Raw genomic sequence first — 21,847 nt, forward strand, 5'->3', positions numbered from 1 at the left:
TTTTGAGCCCTGATGTTAGTTTTTTGTATTTGTGTTTTATTCTGTGCCTCTCTTCGTGCCCCCTTCCCACTTAAAATTTACCACCTTAATGTTTTACCATCAGTAACTTATTACTTACTACTTTTTAAAAGCCTTCACCACATTAGTATTTGAACAAAATTTCAATAAAATTGAACAGAAAAATGGAAGAATGAGTGAAGTTAAATACTATCAAAATCATAGTTTAAAATACATCTATTAGCCACCAAAATTGTTATATATCAGCATAAACATCACTGCTTTCCATACTACTTGTGTTTAGTTTTATTCATATCTGTTTCCTCTCCATCCCTGTTTAATACATAAATAAAAATACCATGCACATTTTTTAAAAAGTCGTACTGTGCAGTTTCTTAGTCCCCTCCTCTCCCTGATACTTTATCATCTGAAATCCCTTCAGAAGCTGAAAGTCTTCCAGGGTCACAAGTATTTCCAAAAATAATAAACCTGCAAAAATGGATCCACCCCTTTGCCTTCAGATTTCTGTTTTCTTCCTCTATGATAGAATGCTGCAGTACTGGGCCAGTGGTTTATAATGAAGTGTTTTGACCTTCATTCAAAAATGCTCTGTTCTTCTTCAAGTGCTTGCTCATATCAATTCCAGTTAGGTGTGCGTGCGCGCCGCGTGCACGGATGTCGGAACTTTTTCCCTAGCAGCTACCCGTCGGGCCGGCTGTGGAGCCCCCTGGAGTGGTGCCAATATGGCGCTCTATATATGACCCTGCTGGCCTGACACCCTCCCCCCCCCTTTCAGTTCCATCTTACCACCAGTGACCATTGTTGGAACAGTGGTCTCTTGCTCGCAAGTGCTCCACTTCTCCCTAGCTGCTCTACTTATCTACTGTGTATAGTTACCCTATTGTTAGTTATCTTTAGTGTTAAGTATAGTGTTAAATATAGTTGTTATTTCTTGAAGGGGTTTCCCCTTCAACGAGTGCCCTACGGGGCTACAGGGCATGCCGTCTCAGGGCTTCAAACCTTGCAGTTCCTGCAGCAAGCCCATGCCCATGGGCGACCCCCATGACTCCTGCCTACGGTGTCTGGGAGAGGCCCATCAAGCAGATAAGTGCAGGATTTGTGAAGCATTTAAACCTCGCACTAGAAAGGAAAGAGACATTAGACTTAAACAACTCCTCATGGAATCTGCCCTTCGTCTGCCTCAAGACCCAGCCCCGAGCGCCTCGGTGGGGAGCGCCCCCTGGTGGTGCCAGCTACGGTGCAGAAAAGGGACTTGGCATGCCCTTCTAGGGGCCAGCGATATCCCGTGGCCCAGAAGTACTCTCCCCGGCACCGTTCCCACTCCCCGGTCACCCATAAGAAGCAGGCCACAGAGAAGCCTCCACAAAGGCCTGAGGTGGCAGTCGCATCCCCGGCAGGGCATGGTATGGACCAGGGACATAAGGCCGACACGCTTTCCAGTAGGCCTCGTCCCGCACGGGCCCCCGCTCCCCAGGGGAGCCCCGCACCGCTGGACTCCCCGCAGTTGCAGGTGGAGGAGGTCAGACTGCCCTCCACGCCTGACACCTTTGAGGCTACCAGAGGCCTCATTGAGATGATGGCGCTCAAGTCCCCGGTCTCGAGGCATACACCAGCTTGAGCCCCGGCACCGTCAAGAGGCAAACTGGTGTTCTTTGGGCCGTCTGCTCCCAGACCAGCACCACCGTGCCGCTCTGAGTCCTGGCACCGCACCCATGCTCTGCGCCAGTCTGACTCGCGGCACTGGTCTCGCAACCCCGATCCTCGGAGCTGCTCCCACTCCAGGTGGTCATCAGCTAGCAGGTCGTGGTCCCACTCGAGGTCCAGGTCAAGGTCTGAGACCTTGCGGCACCACTCAAACCGGCACAGCTCCACACAGCAGCACCGGTCCCCATTGCAGCACTGTACCTCTCCACACCACCACCGCTATCCGACATGGCACCGCTCTCCATCATGGCACCGCTCTCCATTGTGGCACCATTCCCCAACGGAACTGTTCACGGTCACACTCCTGTGGCTGATCTCCACTGAGGCGAGGCCCAGCCTCTCGGCACCGGTCGACCTCCTGGTACTGTTCCCCACAATGGCACTGCCGGTCACCATCCGGATCCCGCCACCCCGTACGACACCCATCCCGCTCTTTGGGGGACGCGGAAATCCCCCTGGCACAGCGCACTGCCCCTCTTTGGCTGTCCTGCTCCCAGTCACCCTTCCTCAGGTCAGGTAGGGCATCAGAGGTACGCCGATCAGGCCTGGGCAGTATTGAATGGGACACCTCAGCACCCTACTGGTAGTTCTGGACCCCCTGGGCATACCACCAAGCCCAGGGCGGTCCTTCAGGCGTCCCGCCACCTTCACGCTCTGGGTCACATATTCCCGAGGCAACCATCAGTCGTCGTCCTCCGGACCCCACTCAGTCGTGGGACCCAGCCCCATCCTCGGTGGAGGCTACACCCGGTGCCTGGGAGGAACCAGATCCAGTGGACCAAGAAGTGGTTTCGGACCCAATCTTGCCGGTCGCCACCTCTTCGTCCTCTCCTGATAAGGCGGTGGCGGGTACATCTACATCTGGCCCTCCACCCATGGACTATTGGTCCTTACAGGAACTCCTGCGGCGAGTGGCATTAAATATGAACCTCCAGGTGGAGGAAGTCGTAGAAGAGGAGGACCCAGTGGCAAACATTCTGACTCCAGAAGGGCCCTCTAGCGTGGCACTGCCCGTTATAAAGACTATCCAGTCGAATTGCAAAACAATCTGGCAAAGTCCGGCCTCAATTCCTCTCACGGCCAAAGGGGCCGAAAGAAAGTATTTTGTCCCCACTAAGGGGTGCTGGATGCGGAAAATGAAAAGGAAAGGCAGGGTCAGCAAGGGCCTGCCCCTAAATAAAGGGACGCGAAACGTCTGGATCTCTTTGGGAGGAAAGTTTATTCTACTGGTGGCTTCTCCCTACAGATTGCTAATCAGCTCGCAATCCTTAGCAGTCAACTCCTGGTCTGCTATCCAAAAGTTTAAGGAGCTCCTCCCATCTGATTCTCAGCAGAAGCTGGGAGCCATTGCTGAGGAGGGCAGACTAGTGGCCCGAGCTGCCCTTCAAGGCTCCCTAGACGCCGTGGATGTGGCGACACGTACACTGGCATCCGGTGTTCCCATGTGGTGTAACACCTGGCTTCAGTCCTCGGGTCTTCCGCCGGAAGTTCAGCAAACTATTCAAGACCTCTTGTTCGACGGTCAGGGGCTCTTCGCTGAACAGACCAACTCTAGGTTGCGTAGCTTGAAAGATTCAAGAAACACAATCAAGTCTTTCAGCATGCACACTAGACCCAGACAGGACTTCTCCCGCAGGAGAAATAGATACACCAGGCGCAGACATCGCGTCCTCCCTCTGGGCAGGGCCAGGGACAGTCTAAAGCTCCTCCAAGTCCTAAGCACCCATTTTGAAGATGCACACGAGGATGGATTACCAGTCCATACCCCGGCCAGTTATCCTCCCTTTTTGAACCGTCTATCCCGCTTCTACCATGCATGGTCCCTTATTACATCGGACCGGTGGGTCCTCTGCACGGTAGAGGCGGGCTATACTATCCATTTCTGCTTCTCCCCGCCCGCCCTCCCCCCTTGCCCGTCCCTCTTCAGGGACCCCCTCACAAGCAACTCCTTATTCAGGAGGTCCAGTCCCTCCTCGCCCTAGGAGCTATGGAGAAGGTACCTCGGGATTTCAGGGGCAAGGAGTTCTACTCACGCTACTTCCTCGTTCCCAAGGCAAAGGGAGGTCTATGACCCATCCTGGACCTAAAGGAACTCAACAAACATATCGTCAACTCAAAGTTCTGTATGGTCTCGTTGAGCACGATCATTCCGTCCCTGGATTTGGGAGACTGGTATGCCGCCCTCAATATGAAGGACGCTTATTTTCACGTTTCAATCAACCCGTCTCTCAGACGTTTTCTCCGTTTCATAGTAAACAAGACGCATTATCAGTTCATGCTCTCCCGTTCGGCCTGTGCACAGCCCCCCGCATCTTCACCAAATGCATGGCAGTTGTGGCAGCCTTCCTTTGTCACCACCATGTGCATGTCTACTTGTACCTAGACGACTGGCTCATATGAAGTTGATCTCGCCAGCAGGTAGAATCGCAAGTACAATTGGTCAGAGACACGTTCGACCACTTGGGCATTATTCTGAATGTCAGCAAGTCTGTTCTGCCCCCAACACAAACAATAGAGTTCATCAGGGCAGTCTTGGATGCAAACTGGGCGAGAGCGTTCCTCCCAGAGGCCCGTCGTCTAGCCCTCGCATAGGTAATCACCGGCCTTTGCAACTTTCCCATCACCACGGCGAGACAGTGCCTCAAGCTGCTGGGTCACATGGCGTCCTGCACCTATGTGGTGCAACATGCCAGGTTGCAACCCAGGCCCCTGCAAGCGTGGCTCGAGTCTGCATATCGCCCGAGCCACGACAGTCTAAACATGGTGTTGACCGTGCCGGACATATCCTCGATTCACTACACTGGTGGCTGGACCCTCATACAGTAAGCACCGGGGTACCGTTCCATTCCCCCCAGTCCATTCTCACATTGATAACAAATGCGTTGGCGCTTGGCTGGGGAGCGCATCTCGGGAGCATGACGACTCAAGGCCTGTGGCAAGTAGAGGAGATAGCCCTACATATCAACATCAAGGAGCTCAGGGCAATCCACCTTGCGTGCCTGTCACCCTTGCAGGGCCACTGTATAGCGGTGCTGATGGACAATACAACGGCCATGTTTTATATAAACAAGCAAGGCGGAGCTAGGTTGTCTCCTCTCAGTCAGGAAGCCCTCCTACTGTGGGAATTTTGTCTAGCCCACTCCATCCTTCTCCAAGCCTCATACCTTCCAGGCATTCAGAACGTACTGGCAGACAGCTTGAGCAAACGGTTCGGCCGGATGTCATCCACTCCAGCTTCCACAGCTGTGGGTTTCCCCGAATCGACCTGTTTGTCATGCGAGCCAACAGGAAGTGCCCAACCTTTTGCTCTTTCCGGGGTCACAGTCAGGGCTCGATTACAGACGCCTTCCTGATTCCATGGTCTGGTCAACTACTGTACGCCTTCCTGCCATTTCCTCTCATCCACAAGGTGCTTCTCAAGGTCCACAGGGACAAGGTGGATGTCATCCTGGTGGCTCCAGCTTGGCCTCGCCAGTGCTGGTACCCCACCCTCATGGACCTGTTGATCCGGTCCCCGATCCACTTACCTCACACGCCCAATCTCATCTCGCGGCTATCTCAACTTTTCACCTGGGCGTTTCCGGGCAGTCAGTGTTTGCACACCCTATAGTGAGCCCTTTCCTAAAAGGGCTGGAAAAGATCCATCCTGCGACGAAACCCCCGGTCCCCCCTGGAACCTTAATTTAGTTCTGTCATGTCTCATGGGTCCTCCTTTTGAACTGCTAGCCTCCTGCTCGCTACTCTACCTCTCCTGGAAGGTTGCCTTCCTAGTGGCCATCAATTTGGCTCGTTGCGTTTCGGTGCTACGGGCCCTCACGTGCGAGCCCTGTATACCATCTTTCATAAGGACAAGGTACAGCTCGGACCTCACCCGGCCTTCCTACCAAAAGTCATCTCCCGCTTCCACGTCAGCCAGGATGTTTTCCTACCGGTCTTCTATCCAAAACCGCACGCCACCCTCTGGGAGCAGCGGCTGCATTTGCTGGACATTAGAAGGGCGTTTGCCTTCTACGTAGACCAAATGAAGCCGTTCCAAAAAACAACCCAACTATTCGCCGCCCTAGTGGAACGGATGAAAGGTTCGCCGGTCTCCTCCCAGCAGATATCCTCCTGGATCACAGCGTGTATTCGTGCTTGCTATGACTTAGCGAAGGTCCCTCCGCCTATCGTCACGGCGCACTCCACGAGGGCTCAGGCCTCATCAGCAGCCTTCCTCGCACACATCCCCCTCCAAGACATCTGCAGAGCTGCCACATGGAGTTTGGTGCACACCTTTAAGTCACACTACACCATCGTTCACCAGTCACGTGATGATGCCGCCTTCGGCAGGGCAATTCTCCAGCCTGTAATACCTTGACTCTGACCCCACCTCCGAGGTAAGGCTTGGGAGTCACCTAACTGGAATTGATATGAGCAAGCACTTGAAGAAAAAATGGTTACTCACCTTTTTGTAACTGTTGTTCTTCGAGATGTGTTGCTCATATCTATTCCATTCCCCCCCACCTTCCCCTCTGTTGGAGTAGTTGGCAAGAAGGAACTGAAGGGGGAGTCGGGCCGGCAGGGTCATATATAGAGCGCCATGTCAGCGCCACTCCAGGGGGCTCCACAGCCGGCCCGACGGGTAGCTGCTAGGGAAAAAGTTGCGACATCCGTGCATGCGGCGCGCGCACACCTAACTGGAATAGATATGAGCAACACATCTCGAAGAACAACAGTTACAAACAGGTGAGTAACTGTTTTTTTTTTTTTGTTAACTTTAAGAAGGCTTGTACCATTACGTTTCTTTTCAGAGTTATCGATTTAGGAGTTATGACTCCGTGTGATAAGATATTGAGAGCTGCTATTGAAAACAAAGCAGGTACGGAGATTTCATTTGTACTTTTCAACTGTTTGATTTTAAACACGTTTGAACTATATTGCTGATGAGGCATACTTTGAAAGTTTGAGAAACTTATGAACAGCATGGCAATGCAAAGACTTTAGCATAGATAAGTCAGAATTTAAGTATTTATCTTTTTTTATTGTTATTGCTACTTGTGTTTGGTATTTACTTGACACCTTTTATCCAGGGATTTCAAAACACTTGGCAAAATAATACCTGTGTGAAATGGTAAATCCTATTATACCCGTTTCACAGATGGATAAACTGAGGCTTGGAGAGGTTAAGTGATTTGTCCAAGGTGTCACAAGTCAGAAAAAGAGTTAGGAATAGAACTCTTGGCCTCTAGAACCATTCTGAACTTGTAAACCAGTGCATGTTAAAACCAGAATTCATCTTTCTAGGACAATAAAGAACTTGTCTGGACCAAGTCCCAGTTGCTATCAAATTATGTGTTGCGGCTTGAAGAATGGGAACTATGCAGGAATACAGATGGGGAGGTTTGAAAGGACCAGTATGGTAGATGGGGGTCCCCAAGGGCTGTGTGTATAGTAATCTAACTCCTTATGCCTGTCCTCTTATGGCTTTCTTCCTGGAAGTACAGATTCTGCACTTTTATCAGAGCTCACCACTGGAGCCTGCTTCGCCCTGGTGGCTGCTCCATGTGTCTCCTGGCCTCTTGACAGATGATCCCAGCGCCAAATCTCCCCTTGGTCTCTCTCCTCACAACCGCTGTAGTCCCAGAGAATTCCTTCCTCTCCTCCCTGCAGCGCCTTTCTGCTCCAGATGTTCTGCCTTTAAAAACTATACCCTTTCCGCTGGGACTCTTTAACTGAGCCTGCTCCACACTCCAGGTGCAGCCAGGTAGCATAGCTACCTCTCAGGCCCACATTAACTCTTTCAGAGTGTGTGCGCGGTACACACCCCATCACAGCCTTATTTAAATTTTGAGACTGTGGTACCTTGACCAAAATTTTAAGAAGTGGTTTCTGCATCTGGTTCTTCCATCTTGGATGCCTAACATAAGACACCTTAGGCCTCAAGGTGGGTTGGGAGGTGCCACTGGTGGGCCCCTCCCAACTCCAGCTGGAGTCAATAGGAGCTGCACATGCTCAGTACTAGGCCCAAGGTCTCCCAGGTTGGGCATCCAAAATCCTTGTCTCTTCTGAAAATTTTGTCTCTCCCAGTTAGGTCAAAACTACTATCCAGTTCTTCTGAAATACTATCTTTTATTAATAATGGCTGTGTTTTTACAGTACACTTTCTCTCTGGTGTCTGAAGCACAAAGCTGATATTATAAAGTTTAGCTACAGATGAAAAATTGTATCAGGTAACACTTCTTTCCTAAGTGGATTTTTTTTTTTTTTTTTTTACCCATCTTTGTTTAATCTGTAATAGATATAATTGGCCTGTCTGGTCTTATCACGCCTTCTTTGGATGAAATGATTTTTGTTGCCAAGGAAATGGAGAGATTAGAGATCAAGATTCCTTTGTTGATTGGAGGAGCAACTACATCTAAGTAAGTAAGATATTTTGAGGGAGAGGAGTGCAAATATAAGATTTTTTTTTTTTTTTTTTTTTACAATACATAGAAGGGTAACTCTTCTCCCTGCCATGTACTGCTGCTGTTATAATTTTCATCTCGAGGCTCCCAAAACACTTTACCACCATGGATCAGATCCCCACCCTCACCACACCCTCATGCAAGAGGGTGAGCAATTTGGCTCTGATCCAGCAAAGCACTTCTGAGTGTACTTAACTTTAATCATATCATGATTATGCCATCATCATTGTCATGGCATGTCCCAAGGATGCTATGTCCCTTTGCAGATGGATCACCATGCAGATTCGCCTTTAGCTAGACTTTAAGCATGTGATGATTCCATTGACTTCAGTGGGCCTACTGACATGCTTAAAGTTTGAGCATATGTTTAAGTGTTTTGGTGGATCAGGATCAGTGCGTGCAGCACCTTGAGGATTGAACCCAGGGTCCCGTTGAAGCAGGCTAAGGGAGACACATTCTGGCCACTTGCCCACATGCCGCTAAATATCGAATTTGGTAGTCTCGGTTTTGGGACTGTGATCTCATTCTCTCGCATACATTAAAATGAAATAGTGTCATTGTTATGATTTTCTAAAGAACAATATTGACCATTAGTTGACATCTAATATGAACCTTCTGAACATATTTAAGCAGGTGACAACTCTGGAGATTGCAGAAGTCAGTTCTTGACCCTGTCAAAGTGTTAGCATCGCTTCTTTCTTTACCAGCAGCTTGTGCATATTCTGATCAGTGCTCTGTAGTTCCATGAATCCTGGACCAGCTGGCCTTGACAAAATGGTCCAGTAACATTACAGGGACTGACTAGATTAAGAAGACGTCTACTGTCACAGCAATCCACCCTGCATTGTGATGTAAACTTTAAAATAACCTTTAAACCTATGAAATAACCTTTTTACTTGCATGGGTCTCATTCATTCCCTATAATGTTGAGATTTCAAATATTGATACTTTCAGCAAAGCAATTTTGTGCTAATTAGTGGAGGGCTACCTGCTTCCAACCCTAAATGTTAGTCATTTGTGGGTCCCAATGCTTCGTCATTTTGAAACAGCCTTGCACAGTTCATTCATATGAAGACAAAGTAAACTACAAGCATATAAGCTTCATCTCAGATTTTGTAGAGTAATAATTTACATATGTGCATTTTACTATACAGTAGGGGTTCTCAAACTGGGGGTTGTGACCCCTCGGGGTCGCAAGGTTATTATATGAGGGATTGTGAACTGTCAGCCTCCATCCCCAAACTCCGCTTTGCCTCTAGCATTTATAATCGTATTAAATATAAAAAATGTGTTTTTTAATTTATAATGGCGGTCACACTCAGAGTCTTGCTGTGTGAAAGGGGTCACCAATACAAAAGTTTGAGAATCACTGTTATACAGTGTAGTTTTGTGTATATGCATATATACAAGTGAGCAGACACAGAATACAATGCATGTAAAATGTATTTGGACTTTTAAATCAAAGACACTTGCTTCATCACAGATTTTGGAGAATGAGGCATTTTCTTTATTACTCTTCAAAGTAAAATAACACATATTTACTTTTACATTCAGACAAATACACTTCAAAGGCTGTTTATGAAAAGCCATCTGCACTCATCCTCTGAAGTCCAAGTTGTATCCATTCTAGTTCCTTTCCATAGATGAATGTCAATATTACAAACACCGTCATTGCTTGGATATGGGGAAAATAAGTTTGGCTGAGGGAGGAGGAGATGCACAAATCCACAAACAGGATGTACATAGTTGGGTGTCTTTATTTTGAGAAGCACATACTTCCATTATTACTAAAATGTCTCTTAGTAATTTCAGACATAGACATAATGGCAATGTATTACACTTGATGATTTTATGAAAGATAATGTAAAAAAATCAAAAAGATGCGCTCACACTGTATAATCGTGCCATGTATCTGTCCATTCAGATTTTTTCCCACCTTTGCATATTAAAATGAAGGTTGGAAGAGGTTGGACCTTAAGCAGATATTATATCTTGTTGACTGAACCCCCAAATATGTTATCAAAAGAAACAAAAGAAAGATCCAAAAGAGGTAGCTTTCACAATAATACTGCAGAGTTATCCATAATACATACGATCTCACCCGCCTTGTGTCCAACTGGGACCAACACTGCTACAACATCACTGCATATAAAGATTAATATGAGAACCCAGTGGAAAATATTACTTTATTTCCCTCCTTATGGGCTATATTTTTACATTGCATTGATAAATGCACAACTCAAGACTTCAGCATACAAAACTGATAGTGCAAAAATGTGGAATTATTTTCACTTCATTTACACTTCTGAAATAATTCTAAGGTCGTAGATGCTTTAATTCTGTCTCTCTTTTTTTTAAAGTTTAGAAATTAAACATTGAGTGCAAGTTTAAAGTACATATAAGCACCAAAATAAATGGCCATGCCTATCTAGTTAATTTTTATTCTTTCTTATATGGCCCCCATTACTGTAGTATCTGAGTGCCTCACAGTCTTTATTTTCAAAACACCTCTGTGACCTAGGGAAGTGGTGTTATCCCTATTTTACAGATGGGGAGCGGAGGCACAGATTGAGAAGTGACTTGCCCAGGGTGACACAAGAAGTTAGTGGCATAGCAAGGACTTGAACCCAGTCCAAGGCCAGCGCCCAAACCGTGGACCCATCCTTCTGCCCTTTGCTCTCCTGTTTTGGTGTGTGCTAAATTTTGCATATCTACATGTTACAATTATGTGTGTGTAATTCATTTTTAATTACTGCATTATTGGACACATCTGTCAAAACTAAGTACCACAGGTAGTCGAGTGTGCAATTCGGCGGTGCTGGAAGCAAGAAATTAAGGCTTTTGGAAGCCCTAGAGCAGCTGAGAAGATGGTCATTGCAAAGAACATTTTAGAGTCTCTAACTTAATAATTGTGGTCAAAATCTAACTCTGGCGTAAGGGGGTGCACCACTCTTGGAAACTGATGCAGCAAATTCTGTAATGACATAAATGGTGGTGCAAAGTTACATTGGTCAGAAAAATGCTCTTTTGGCATTCGTTTGATGTGCAAAGTGAGTGTAACTTACATGGATGGCAAAGGACAGAATGAGATGAGGCTACAAGAAAATTTCCTGAGTTTCATTCCTGTAACTCGCCCCTTAACGTGTAAGTGATGCTTGGTTTGCACACCCATGAAATGCCTCATCAATTCCATGTACGCTACTTTCACCAAATCCATTTCTTGACCAACTTACTACTACTTCGAGTGATTGCTCATGTGCATTCCACAATAGATGTGCGTGCTCGCCACGTGCACCGGTGCCGGAAGTCTTTCCCCCAACAGTACCCGTAGGGGAGTGCCCATAGCAGCCCCTGGATTGGCGTTGCTATGGCGTAGTATAAGGGGTGCTGCAAGCTTCCCCCACCCTCAGTTCCTTTTTGCCGCCAGTGAAGGTGTGTCGGAACTGCTCTTCTCCAGCTTTGCTGTAGCTTCCCTCTTGGACTCTGTTAGTTCATAGTTAGTAGTACCTGTAGTTCAAAGTAGTTTAGTTTAGAGTTAGTTTAGTGCGCCCAGGTCGGGTCATGCCCGGTGCCCTGGGCTTAAAGTCGTGTGACACTTGCAAGTGGCCTATGCCCGTGAGTAATCCACATGCAGACTGTTTACGCTGTGTGGGGGAAACGCATCTCCACGATCGCTGCAAGATTTGCAGATCCTTCAAACCTAGGACCAAGGAGGAGAGGGATATTCGGCTCTGAGCCATTTTGATGGAGTCGGCCCTGACCCCGGCACGGTTGCACCGTTCCAAGTCGGCACCCTGGCATCAGTGCACAGCGACCCTTCAGTGCCTTCCACCGGCCGACACCGCTCCCCATCTACGGGACACTCCAAGAAGGCAAAAAAGAGGTCGTCTCCACCGAGACACCGGAGCAAGACCGGGGCAGAGACTAGACCCGCGTTGGGCAGCTCTCGGTCCCCATCAGCCTCCCAGCCTCTGACTCAAGATGAGTGGAGTAGCCTGGCCCACTCCGTGCCAACCTTGCCAGACGTTCAGGTACTCTCCACACTGGAGACCCTACAGGTGGCCCGGGATGTTATATCTCTGCCGGTACTGGGGGCACTGGCGCCGTCGGCTCCCCGGTCCAGAGGAAAGCCACCGCTTGGATCCCTGCAGTTGCTGCCTGGATGGTATCGTTCACAGTCTAGGGAACGTTCTCGACACCGTTCACCGCTCAGCAACCACCCTGTGTGCAGTCTGCGCCGGTTCCCATCAACCCCCACCAGGTTGTCTGGCTGGGTACCAACTGGCAGGGGTTCCAGGCACCGCTCCGCTTGAGGGACCATAGACCTCGCGAGGAGAGCATGCCCTGTCAAGACCAGGACAGACAGCACCGGAGGTCCTTGTCTCCGAGAGCCTACCGTAGCCCTTCGCGGTACGGGCATCGACGCCATTCCCGTTCTTCATATTGCTCGAGGTCCCTGCCAAGGCACCGCTTCAGCAGCCCCAGACGTTGATTGCTGGCACCTTGCTGTCGCGGATCCACCCGTCGAAGCCGGTCATGGAGCAGCTGCTACCAGCGGTACTCCCGCTCCACACCAGGGTCACAGACGTGTGGTAGCACCGTTCCCGACGTCACCGCTCGTCCCGGTCCCAGGATAGCGGCAGATCGTATGCCAGCCCAGCCTCCCTTCGCAGTCATTAGTCGATGGGCCAGACTAGTCAGGCTGAACAGCCTGCTCCACCGGTACCACCGCAGGTGCAGTGGCACCGAGCTCCTTGGCCGGCACCATGGTACCAATGGGTCCCGTGGCCCCCTACACAGCCCCCCGTGGTGGCTCGTTCGGTGGCCAGAGCCTCAGAGAGACCGTTGGCCTCCCTCTCTCAGCCTCCCAGGAAGGAGTTGGTGGAGGCTTCATCCCTGGTTCCGTGCCCGAAGGGGTACCAAGTGGGTCCACATGGGTAAGGACATCTTCCTGCCGGTGCTCTGTCCCAAACCCCACACATCCAGTGAGGAGTGCCACCTCCACATGCTGGATGTGAGACAGGCTCTGGCTTTTTACTTGGAACGTACAAAACCGTTCAGGAAGTCTTTGCAGCTGTTCATTGCCTTGGCCGAATGCATAAGGGGTCAGCCGATCTCCACTCAGTGGCTCACCAACTGGATCACCTCATGTATTCGTACCTGTTACGACCTGGCAGCAGTCCCCCCGCCACACTCGACTAGGGCGCAAGCCTTGTCAGCTGCATTTCTGGCTCATGGTCCCCATCCAGGACATCTGTAGGGCTGCTATGTGGTGATTGGTTAACACGTTCACCTCGCATTATGCGATCGTCTCCCAGACCAAGGAGGGCACCGTATTCGGCAGGCCTGTACTCCGTTCCGAGTGTCTGTGAACTCCTACCCACCTCCAACAGATATAACTTGGAATTGCCTATAGTGGAATTCACATGAGCAATCACTGGAAGAAGAAAAGACAGTTACCTTTTCCGTAACTAGTGTTCTTCAAGATGTGTTGCTCATGTCTATTCCACATCCCACCCTCCTTCCCCTCTGTCGGAGTTGTCTAGCAAGAAGGAACTGAGGGTGCGGGGAGCACGCAGCGCCCCTTATACTGTACCATAGCGGCGTCATTCCAGGGGTTGCTAGGGGCGCTCCCCTACGAGTACTGCTGGGGGAAAGACTTCCAGCAACAGTGCACATGGCAAGCACACACACCTATTGTGGAATGTACATGAGCAACACATCTTGAAGAACACCAGTTACCTTTTCTGTAACTGCCTTATCAAGTTGTAGCGGGATTTGATAAGATAGCAAATTGAGCAAGCAAGATATTGCTTGCTAGTGGAGTCACACATGTTTTCACACCATTTGTCAGGATGAATTGCTGAAAAGACCAACTACATAGAATACACTGGGCTAGGATGTGATTTGGCACTCCATCCCTATTCAGCAAAGTGCTTTAGTGCATGCCCAAGATAAGTGGGACTCAGACATGTGCTCCAGTGCTTTGCTGAGTAGTGATGGACTTAAATGCTGTGCTGAATTTTGGGTGTGTGAGTGTGAGAGAGAGCGAGAGAGACCATGTCTCCCCCTAGTGACTGGTCCTTGCAAGGATCTTGCAACTTACAAAGTTCCTCCTTCAATTCAAATGAGTGGGTGCTTGTACTCTTGGGTCGAAAGTCTGTGTTAGTGGAACTCTTTTAAAGGACAAGAGGCCTACTTAAACAGAAGTACTTGTAAGATGTACAGAAGGAACTATTTCAGAGTAGCAGCCGTGTTAGTCTGTATCCTCAAAAAGAACAGGAGTACTTGTGGCACTTAGAGACTAACAAATTTATTAGAGCATAAGCTTTCGTGGGCTACAACCGAAGAAGTGGGTTGTAGCCCACGAAAGCTTATGCTCTAATAAATTTGTTAGTCTCTAAGGTGCCACAAGTACTCCTGTTCTTTTAGAAGGAACTATAATTTTTTTTCTGGTGGGTTTAGCCTTGAACGTCAATCTCACGGGGTATTATGAGGCTTGATTGATTGGTGAGCACAATTCTGTTCTGTGTTACAACCTTTTAAAAGTCAGTGAGGTTACATGTAGGGTAAGCTGGCACAGAATTTGGCCCAATATTTGTAAAGAATGTTGATACCCTTGGAAGGAGCCACTATACATATAAATTATGTCTGTGCTTATTGATCAATTTACAGCAGATGAATGGATTAATGTCATCTTCTGTTCTAGTTGTAAATTTAGGATTTCGTTGTCTGCCAAAAGAGATCTTGGCTTTTTAAAATCTTTATAAAAAGCACAAGCTTGACAGTGTCTCAGTGCATCATGGTTTTGAAAAGCCTTGTACCTTGGCAACACTTACTTTTGTTCTGTTTTCCCATTTCAGAACACATACAGCTGTGAAAATTGCCCCACAGTACAGCGCACCGGTCATTCATGTCCTGGATGCATCCAAGAGTGTGGTGGTAGTAAGTTCTGGATCACGGTTCTCCCCCCTCAAACAGACACACCCCACCCCACCCCTTCCTGTAGTGCTGTATATTTTATAAGAAGTGGCCTGATCCTGCAAGTTCACTGTGGGTAAAAGCCACTCTGTGCATGGGGCTAGATCAAGGCCTGTGCACCAGTGAAATCCCACTGAAGCCTATTTTGAGAGTTTAAGTGGGAATAAAGTTTTGCCTGAGTCTTGAGCCGGCCCTTAGCAAAGGGTGCACGTGCAAACACCCATTCAGATCCCTTTGCTTAGCTGTTAACTCTTAGGAATGTCACCAATAAGCCTCTTCCTGCTTTTTAAAAGCTAACTCCTACAGACAAGGCCTGCCTGGTAGTACTCATCATGACACTGTCACCAAAAGGAGGAAACCCATGGTCAGGGATACCTCCTGGTTTCTAGGCTGGGTTGAGTTCATTGCCAAGCTGGGGAGTGCTCAAAGTGTGTCAGCAAATGAAGCAGTGCTTGAGGTTTTTCTCTTGCCAGTATCCTTTGCAGGCCAGTTCATGAGCTGGACATCAGGCAACTTCCCCTTGGAAGTAACATTCCACATGATCAGGGTGTGGCCAATATATGGATGAAATGGAGGATTACAAAATTATTCTTTAGGAACTCACCGGTTTATCAGTTGGAATCATCTCTTGCATTGAGAGCTAGCTGGCCCCATGCTGATACAAAGTAAGATTTGTTCCCTAGACCCAGCACTGCAGTACATTGTTGAAGCTGGTCGTCTCCTTAAGGCGTATTGTTTTAATTCATATCAAATGCCTACTGTATAAAATTGCCAGTATAATATCTACATAAATAAGCACAAGGAAATGCAAATGTGATGAAAAATAAATATCTGCAACTCCCCTCCACTGTCTCTATATCAGATTTGTATGGTGTTGCTATGCTGCTTTTGAATGCTTAAAGCAGTCATGGACAAAATTAAATATTTTAAGAACAGACAAATATCATAGTGCCACTATACAAGTCCATGGCATGCCCATACCTGGAATATCATGTGCTGTTTTTGTGACCCCATCTCAAAGAAGAAATATTAGAATTGGAAGAAGTACAGAGAAGGGCAACAAAAATGGTTAGTGGTATGGAACAGCTTCTATATGAGGAGACTTTAAAAAGACTGGCACTGTTCGGCTTGGAGAAGAGATGACTGGAGCATGGGGGATATGATAGAGGTCTATACAATTGTGAATTTTGTGGAGAAAGTGAACAGGGAATTATTATTTATCCTTTCACATAACACACGAACCAGGAGTCACCCAATGAAATTAATAGGCAGCAGGCTTAAAACTAACATAAGGATGTATTTCTTTGCACAATGCGATCAACCTGTGGAACTCATTGGTAGGGGATGCTGTGAAGGCCAAAAGTATAATTGGTTAAAACAAGAATTAGATAAGTTCATGGAGGATAGGTCCATCAGTGACTATTAGCCAGGGTGGTCAGGGTCACAACCCCATTCTGGACACAGAAAAAGCCCTGGGAGTCTGTCCATGAAGGAAGAGGTTTACGTAGAGGAGTTGTGGGGAAGAAAACCCGTGGAAGGCAGAGCAGGAAGAAACAGAGGGGAAAAAGCAGTGAGTGGGTGTCTGTAAGCTTCTGACTGCTAGAATCTGTGTCTGGATGACAGGGGATGGATCATTTGATAAATTGCTCTGTTCTGTTCATTCCCTCTGAACCATCTGGCACTGTCCACTGTTAGAAGACAGGCTACTGGGTTATGTGGACCATTGGTCTGACTGAGTATGGCCGTTCTTATGTTCTCATGTAGATTGCAACATGAATAATAGAAACCTCAAATTCCATGCTTTTGCTTGTAAATATATTATCCGCTGGTTGGCTTATGCTTTTTTCAAACTTTGATTCTTCACATTGAATAATTTCTTTTTGGGAAACACCTACAGTACTGTATCTTATAGATATGCCCCCTTGATTCCATAAAAATATCATTTTCATCCTCCACACTGGATGCCTAAAAGCAAAGTATATGTTAACTTTATGGACTCTGGTTTTTCAGTAAGCCAGAAGTTTGAAGAAGCTTTGAGGATTTCAAATTTTAAGTCTTAGTTTTAACATGAACTCTAGAAGATGAGATTGTTTTAAGTGATGAGTTTTTCCTAAAATGTTCTTTCATTAAAGACAGCATGCTTTAAATTTTAAAGGAAAGTAAAGACTTAAAGTACTGCCATTGAAAATGACTAACGGTAGAGAAGACAGTTGCTCAAAGGACCTAATAATCCGCTCCAGGGGTAAAGGAGATAAAAAACCTTGAAGATGTGGAGAAAAAAGGAGAGTCGCCTTCACGCCATCATTTCTTTTCCATATCCTCCCAACCTCAGGGAAACTTCTCTGTAGGCCTCAGGATCTACATTTGGGAAGGGGATCTGCCAAATGCTGGCAGAAACAGGACAGCTGTGCTCTGTGGTGTCATTTCTCCTGCCTCTTACCTGCAGTCCCACAGAGATTTCCCCACTGGAGTTAATGCTAATGGGGGTCTGCATTTTCTTACTGGATTCGCTCTTCTTAAACACCCTCAGGTGACATTCCCAGGGGAAGCAGCTGCTGGCATGAAAGATAAACCCTGTGCCTCTGCAATGCCTTTATGTGTATGTCCCTGGACTAAAGCAGATCCAATAAGACATAGGGTTTCTGTGCATCAGCCTCCCTGCCCATTCTGTGGGAAGAAAATGCTTGTTATGGACAAAATCTGAGCAATATTGTGAAAAAAAGTTTGTTTTTTTAGGATAAAGTTGAATTGCCTGAGTTTGGGGTTGCAGACGAGAACTGAAAAAAGCTAACACAGACCCCAATCGCCTAATTGTAGTTTTCTCACTTGAGATGTTCTGACGATTTCCTGATTTGAATCTGGCTGACTTGCTTCTCAATTACTATCATTGGCTAGCCCATTGTATTTAAGTGCCCGTTTCCACAACTACAGTGGCATAATGAATAATTTAAGAGACCTTGATTATAATTCAAGGCATTTTGCAGTGACAAGCTATTGAACTGGGTGAGGCTAGTTACTGATTCATTGTCTTCTGATCTGTAACTGTTATAGAAGATAGCCGTGTGGGGCTAAGACAGATGCTGGTGCATTCAAACTCCCCACCAAGGGAGTTATGGGGTATGTGCTGTTCCTCAGAACAGGAAAATAGCTTATAGAAAAGAATGTGGAATCCTCTGGCTGAGCCTTGGCCTGGTTCCTGTGGCTATTTGGAATCTGTTAGTGGTCTCCTCCTCTCAGCACTTTCCTCTGCCAGGCTGAACTCTCATACCATCGTACAGGCACTGTCTTTTTTTGGTAACATGGACAAAAAAGAACATGTTCTAATCATGTAAAGGACTCAAGGAGCCACATCCTAACTCTAGTAGATACACAGACAAAACATGCTTTATAACACCCACTTCTTCTTTTGGTCCTTCCTACCTCCAGCAAATTGACCCTGTATGAGGCGAGGTTCATTCACTTCTGGGGCATCCCCTTGTGGCTGGATCTGGGGATCAGCTCTCGTCTGATCCGGCGCCCACTTCTGTCAGTCACTCTGTCTCAGCAGTGATCTCTCCTCCCGTACTTCACAGCACTCCCTTTTCATGACTCAGCCCTCTGGCAAGGTCGCTGTATAGTCTTCCCCTTCTGTGGTATCAGAGTCCCTCCAGACCAGTTGTCTGTGCACTGTCCCAGGAGGTGCTCTGTGCCAATTCCCAATCTGCCACTTCCCCAGAGGTTGGTAGGGGAAGCTGGACCCACCTACTAATCCACGTTGCAGCCCAGGGAGCCAGTCAGTAGCAGCCAAGGTTTACACAGTTTAAGTACTCATTGCTCTTTCCCTCTGTTTCTTCCCCACAACTCCTCTGAGTAAACCCCTTCCGTCAGGGACAAGCTCCCAGGGCTTTTCCTGTGTCCAGAGAGTGAGTGCAGACCCTCTCCCTCAAGCCCTTTTCTGTTCTCAACTCCCTGGCTTTATACAAGCCCAGCGTGCTCCTGGTTAGCTAGACCTCATCTTCAATTAATGCTTGTCACTGAAGCCTGACTCTCCCTGCCACCACCACCCCCCCACCCCCAGATGTGGCCTATATGGTTAATGAGACCCTTCTGAGGCCCTTAGCGCGTTCAGCCCTGAAGTGGTTATCACACAGTCCCTCTGCCCTCTCCTCACATGCATACTGTGCCTTCTCTCCCTGTACTCTCCCTAGGAATTTTATACTGTGCATCCTCCAATTTCTTTGCAGGCATCTTTCCTCAATGGGGAGAGAAAGGATTGGGTCTCAGCAGCTTCTTTTCTTCTCCTCTGAACAGCACTAGGTGGCTGTCATTCTGTGCCAGATGCTGCCCTTCTCGTCTGGCGGTGAAGACAGAGTGGGTGACAGCACCCCTTGTCACCTCCCCATAGTGACAGGGCGGGTAGGCGTGCTTTAGTTCATTCTTTACTTTATGTATGAAGTATTGGCCATTTTCAATTGGTTCCTTTCCCTTAAACTAGCCATTAACTAATGATTAACATTTAGCTAATTCCTAGGATGATTGCTATCTGGGCATCAACTAATGTCTTGGGCTTTATTTTGACTTTATAGTAGGGCGGTGACTGCTGGTAGGTGGGGACGCATCTGGAATTACCGTATATACTCGTTCATAAGCCGAATATTTTTGGTTAAAAAGTGACGCATCAAAGAGCGGAGGTCGGCTTATAAACGGGTCTACACCAAAATTTGATGATTTTAAACTCTATGGAATCATTGAATTGAATATCTCATACATTGTCGTTTTGTTTACCTGGAGTGTCTGCAGGCATGGAGCCCCTGAGCTCCCTGTGGCCGCGGTTCGCCTTTCCCAGCCAATGGGAGCTGTGGGAAGTGGCGCGCCTTCCCCTCCTTCCATCTGCGGATAGTTTCCAACAGCTCTTTTGGGCCAGGAACAAGAGGGGTGCAGGTGATGGGGAACAAACCATGAGTAGGATTGGTCCCATCTGAAGGAGTCTTGACAGCAAGGGAGAGGGAGGCAGGGTACATCAGACTCTGTGCCTTTATGGGGATTGTTTCTTTCAGCACTCTCAGAAAGGCCAGAGAGCTGACAGTGGACAGCGGGGCTAGAAGGTGTAGCCTGGCTGCACCAGTCAGTGTTAGTTTGAAGTATTGCTTTAATATGTTTGACTTAGTCTCTCATCTACAATATGCTGATTTACTAGCTCACTGGTAGTTTAGTGATGGGACTGGGCTCTTCATTATCACCCTGAGCTAGATAAGAACTGTCACAGTTCAGGAATACTGCACCTGTATTCTCTCTCCAAGCTCCACCAAAGGCACCTGCTCTAGGCTCCTGGCTCCATACCCATCACTTCTCCTGATCACACACCCGTGTCTCCCTTCCTTCCTGACTGTGATTGCCAGCAGTCACAAGTTATCACACAGCTCTTTCCAAGCAAACATTTATTCTTAAGGTGAAAGCATTACAGGGAAAATATTAAAACAACAAAAGAATCTACAGATATGCTAATAAGCTTATCCCAGAGATCACCCCAACTCCAACAAGGGCTCTGTCAGGGAGTCAGGCCTTCAAACCCCATAAAGGGGGTTTGCTGTGGTTACAAGTTCTTAACACCCAGCACACCCATGAATAGGTCAGTCTTTCCTTAATACAGCTTGAGCCTTTGATCTTGAGACTCCAGAAGCAGGTAGTAAGCAGACAGTGGTCCCCTCCTCAGGCTCTAGCTTCCAACAACTGGGGTTTTGCATAAATGGAGGTGGGTAATTTGTATTCACCTCTCCATAGAGATTCCGCAGGCAAACCACTTGACACTGTTTGTCCCAAAAGTCCATTCTTGTCTGGCACATGGTTCAGTATAGTCCTTTGAAGTTCATAACACTTCCCAGGGTTCACATCCTGTCTCCTCCCAGAGAGAGGTTATGTACAACCCTGGCCCACAATAATACATAAACCATTAATGTAATACACTGGACCCCAAATGTACTAAAACTTAATTCAATAAGGGCTCCCAAGGATATTTTAGGAAATTGCTATGTCGGTCACAAGACCCACAGAAGCTGCAGTATGAAAGGCTGATGACTCATTTTGAAGTTCAAACTTGTCCATGCTGCAGCAGCTTTCCTGCTGCTAAAACTCCCATTTACTTTCTCAGTGCTCTCAGCTGCTAGATGAAAACCTGAAAGATGATTTCTTTGAAGAAATAATAGAGGAGTATGAAGACATTAGACAGGACCACTATGAGTCTCTCAAGGTAAATAAAACTTCATTGTGTATTGATTTAAACTCTTTCCCTTCTAAAATGATTGGTCTTTATATCATTATTGCTTATAAAACAAATTCCATATATTAATGATCTTTGGGCATATTTCCATCAATTTAAAACCTATAGTACACATTCATTAATTTACAAAAGGAAACATGAAATGGAATTGTCCAGCCCACAAAGGAAACTTTCCCCAACTCTTACCACTCACTCAGGAAAGGCCTGATTGTCATTGTTTAATATTTACACAATTAGGGACCTGCACGGTAATTGAGACGAAGGCCTGGACAAGAGTTTTAACTGTCTGGACAGAAAGCCAAGGTTGAGTTTTAGAAATGTTGGTAGAGAGAAAGAGTTGATTTGGAGACAGACTGAATATGAGGGATGAGAGTATGGAATGTACTGAAGACAACTCCTTGGTCCTCTGTCTGACAAGACAGACAAAGAAGCATGCTCGAAGGTC

General features: G+C 47.3%; 1 protein-coding gene across 2 annotated transcripts in view; it reads left to right on the plus strand.

The window, feature by feature from the left end:
• The window catches only part of MTR (5-methyltetrahydrofolate-homocysteine methyltransferase), an 86,991-nt gene that overhangs the window by 48,472 nt on the left and 16,672 nt on the right, over window positions 1-21,847 (plus strand). For both annotated transcript variants that reach the window (XM_005291180.5, XM_065589064.1), the window contains 4 exons: window positions 6,513-6,580; window positions 8,000-8,120; window positions 15,029-15,110; window positions 21,274-21,372. In XM_005291180.5, coding sequence (XP_005291237.2) covers window positions 6,513-6,580; window positions 8,000-8,120; window positions 15,029-15,110; window positions 21,274-21,372 — 370 coding nt within the window. The remainder of the gene's footprint in view (window positions 1-6,512; window positions 6,581-7,999; window positions 8,121-15,028; window positions 15,111-21,273; window positions 21,373-21,847) is intronic.

The sequence above is a fragment of the Chrysemys picta genome, chromosome 3 (assembly GCF_011386835.1).
Source record: "Chrysemys picta bellii isolate R12L10 chromosome 3, ASM1138683v2, whole genome shotgun sequence".
Taxonomy (NCBI): Eukaryota; Metazoa; Chordata; order Testudines; family Emydidae; genus Chrysemys; species Chrysemys picta.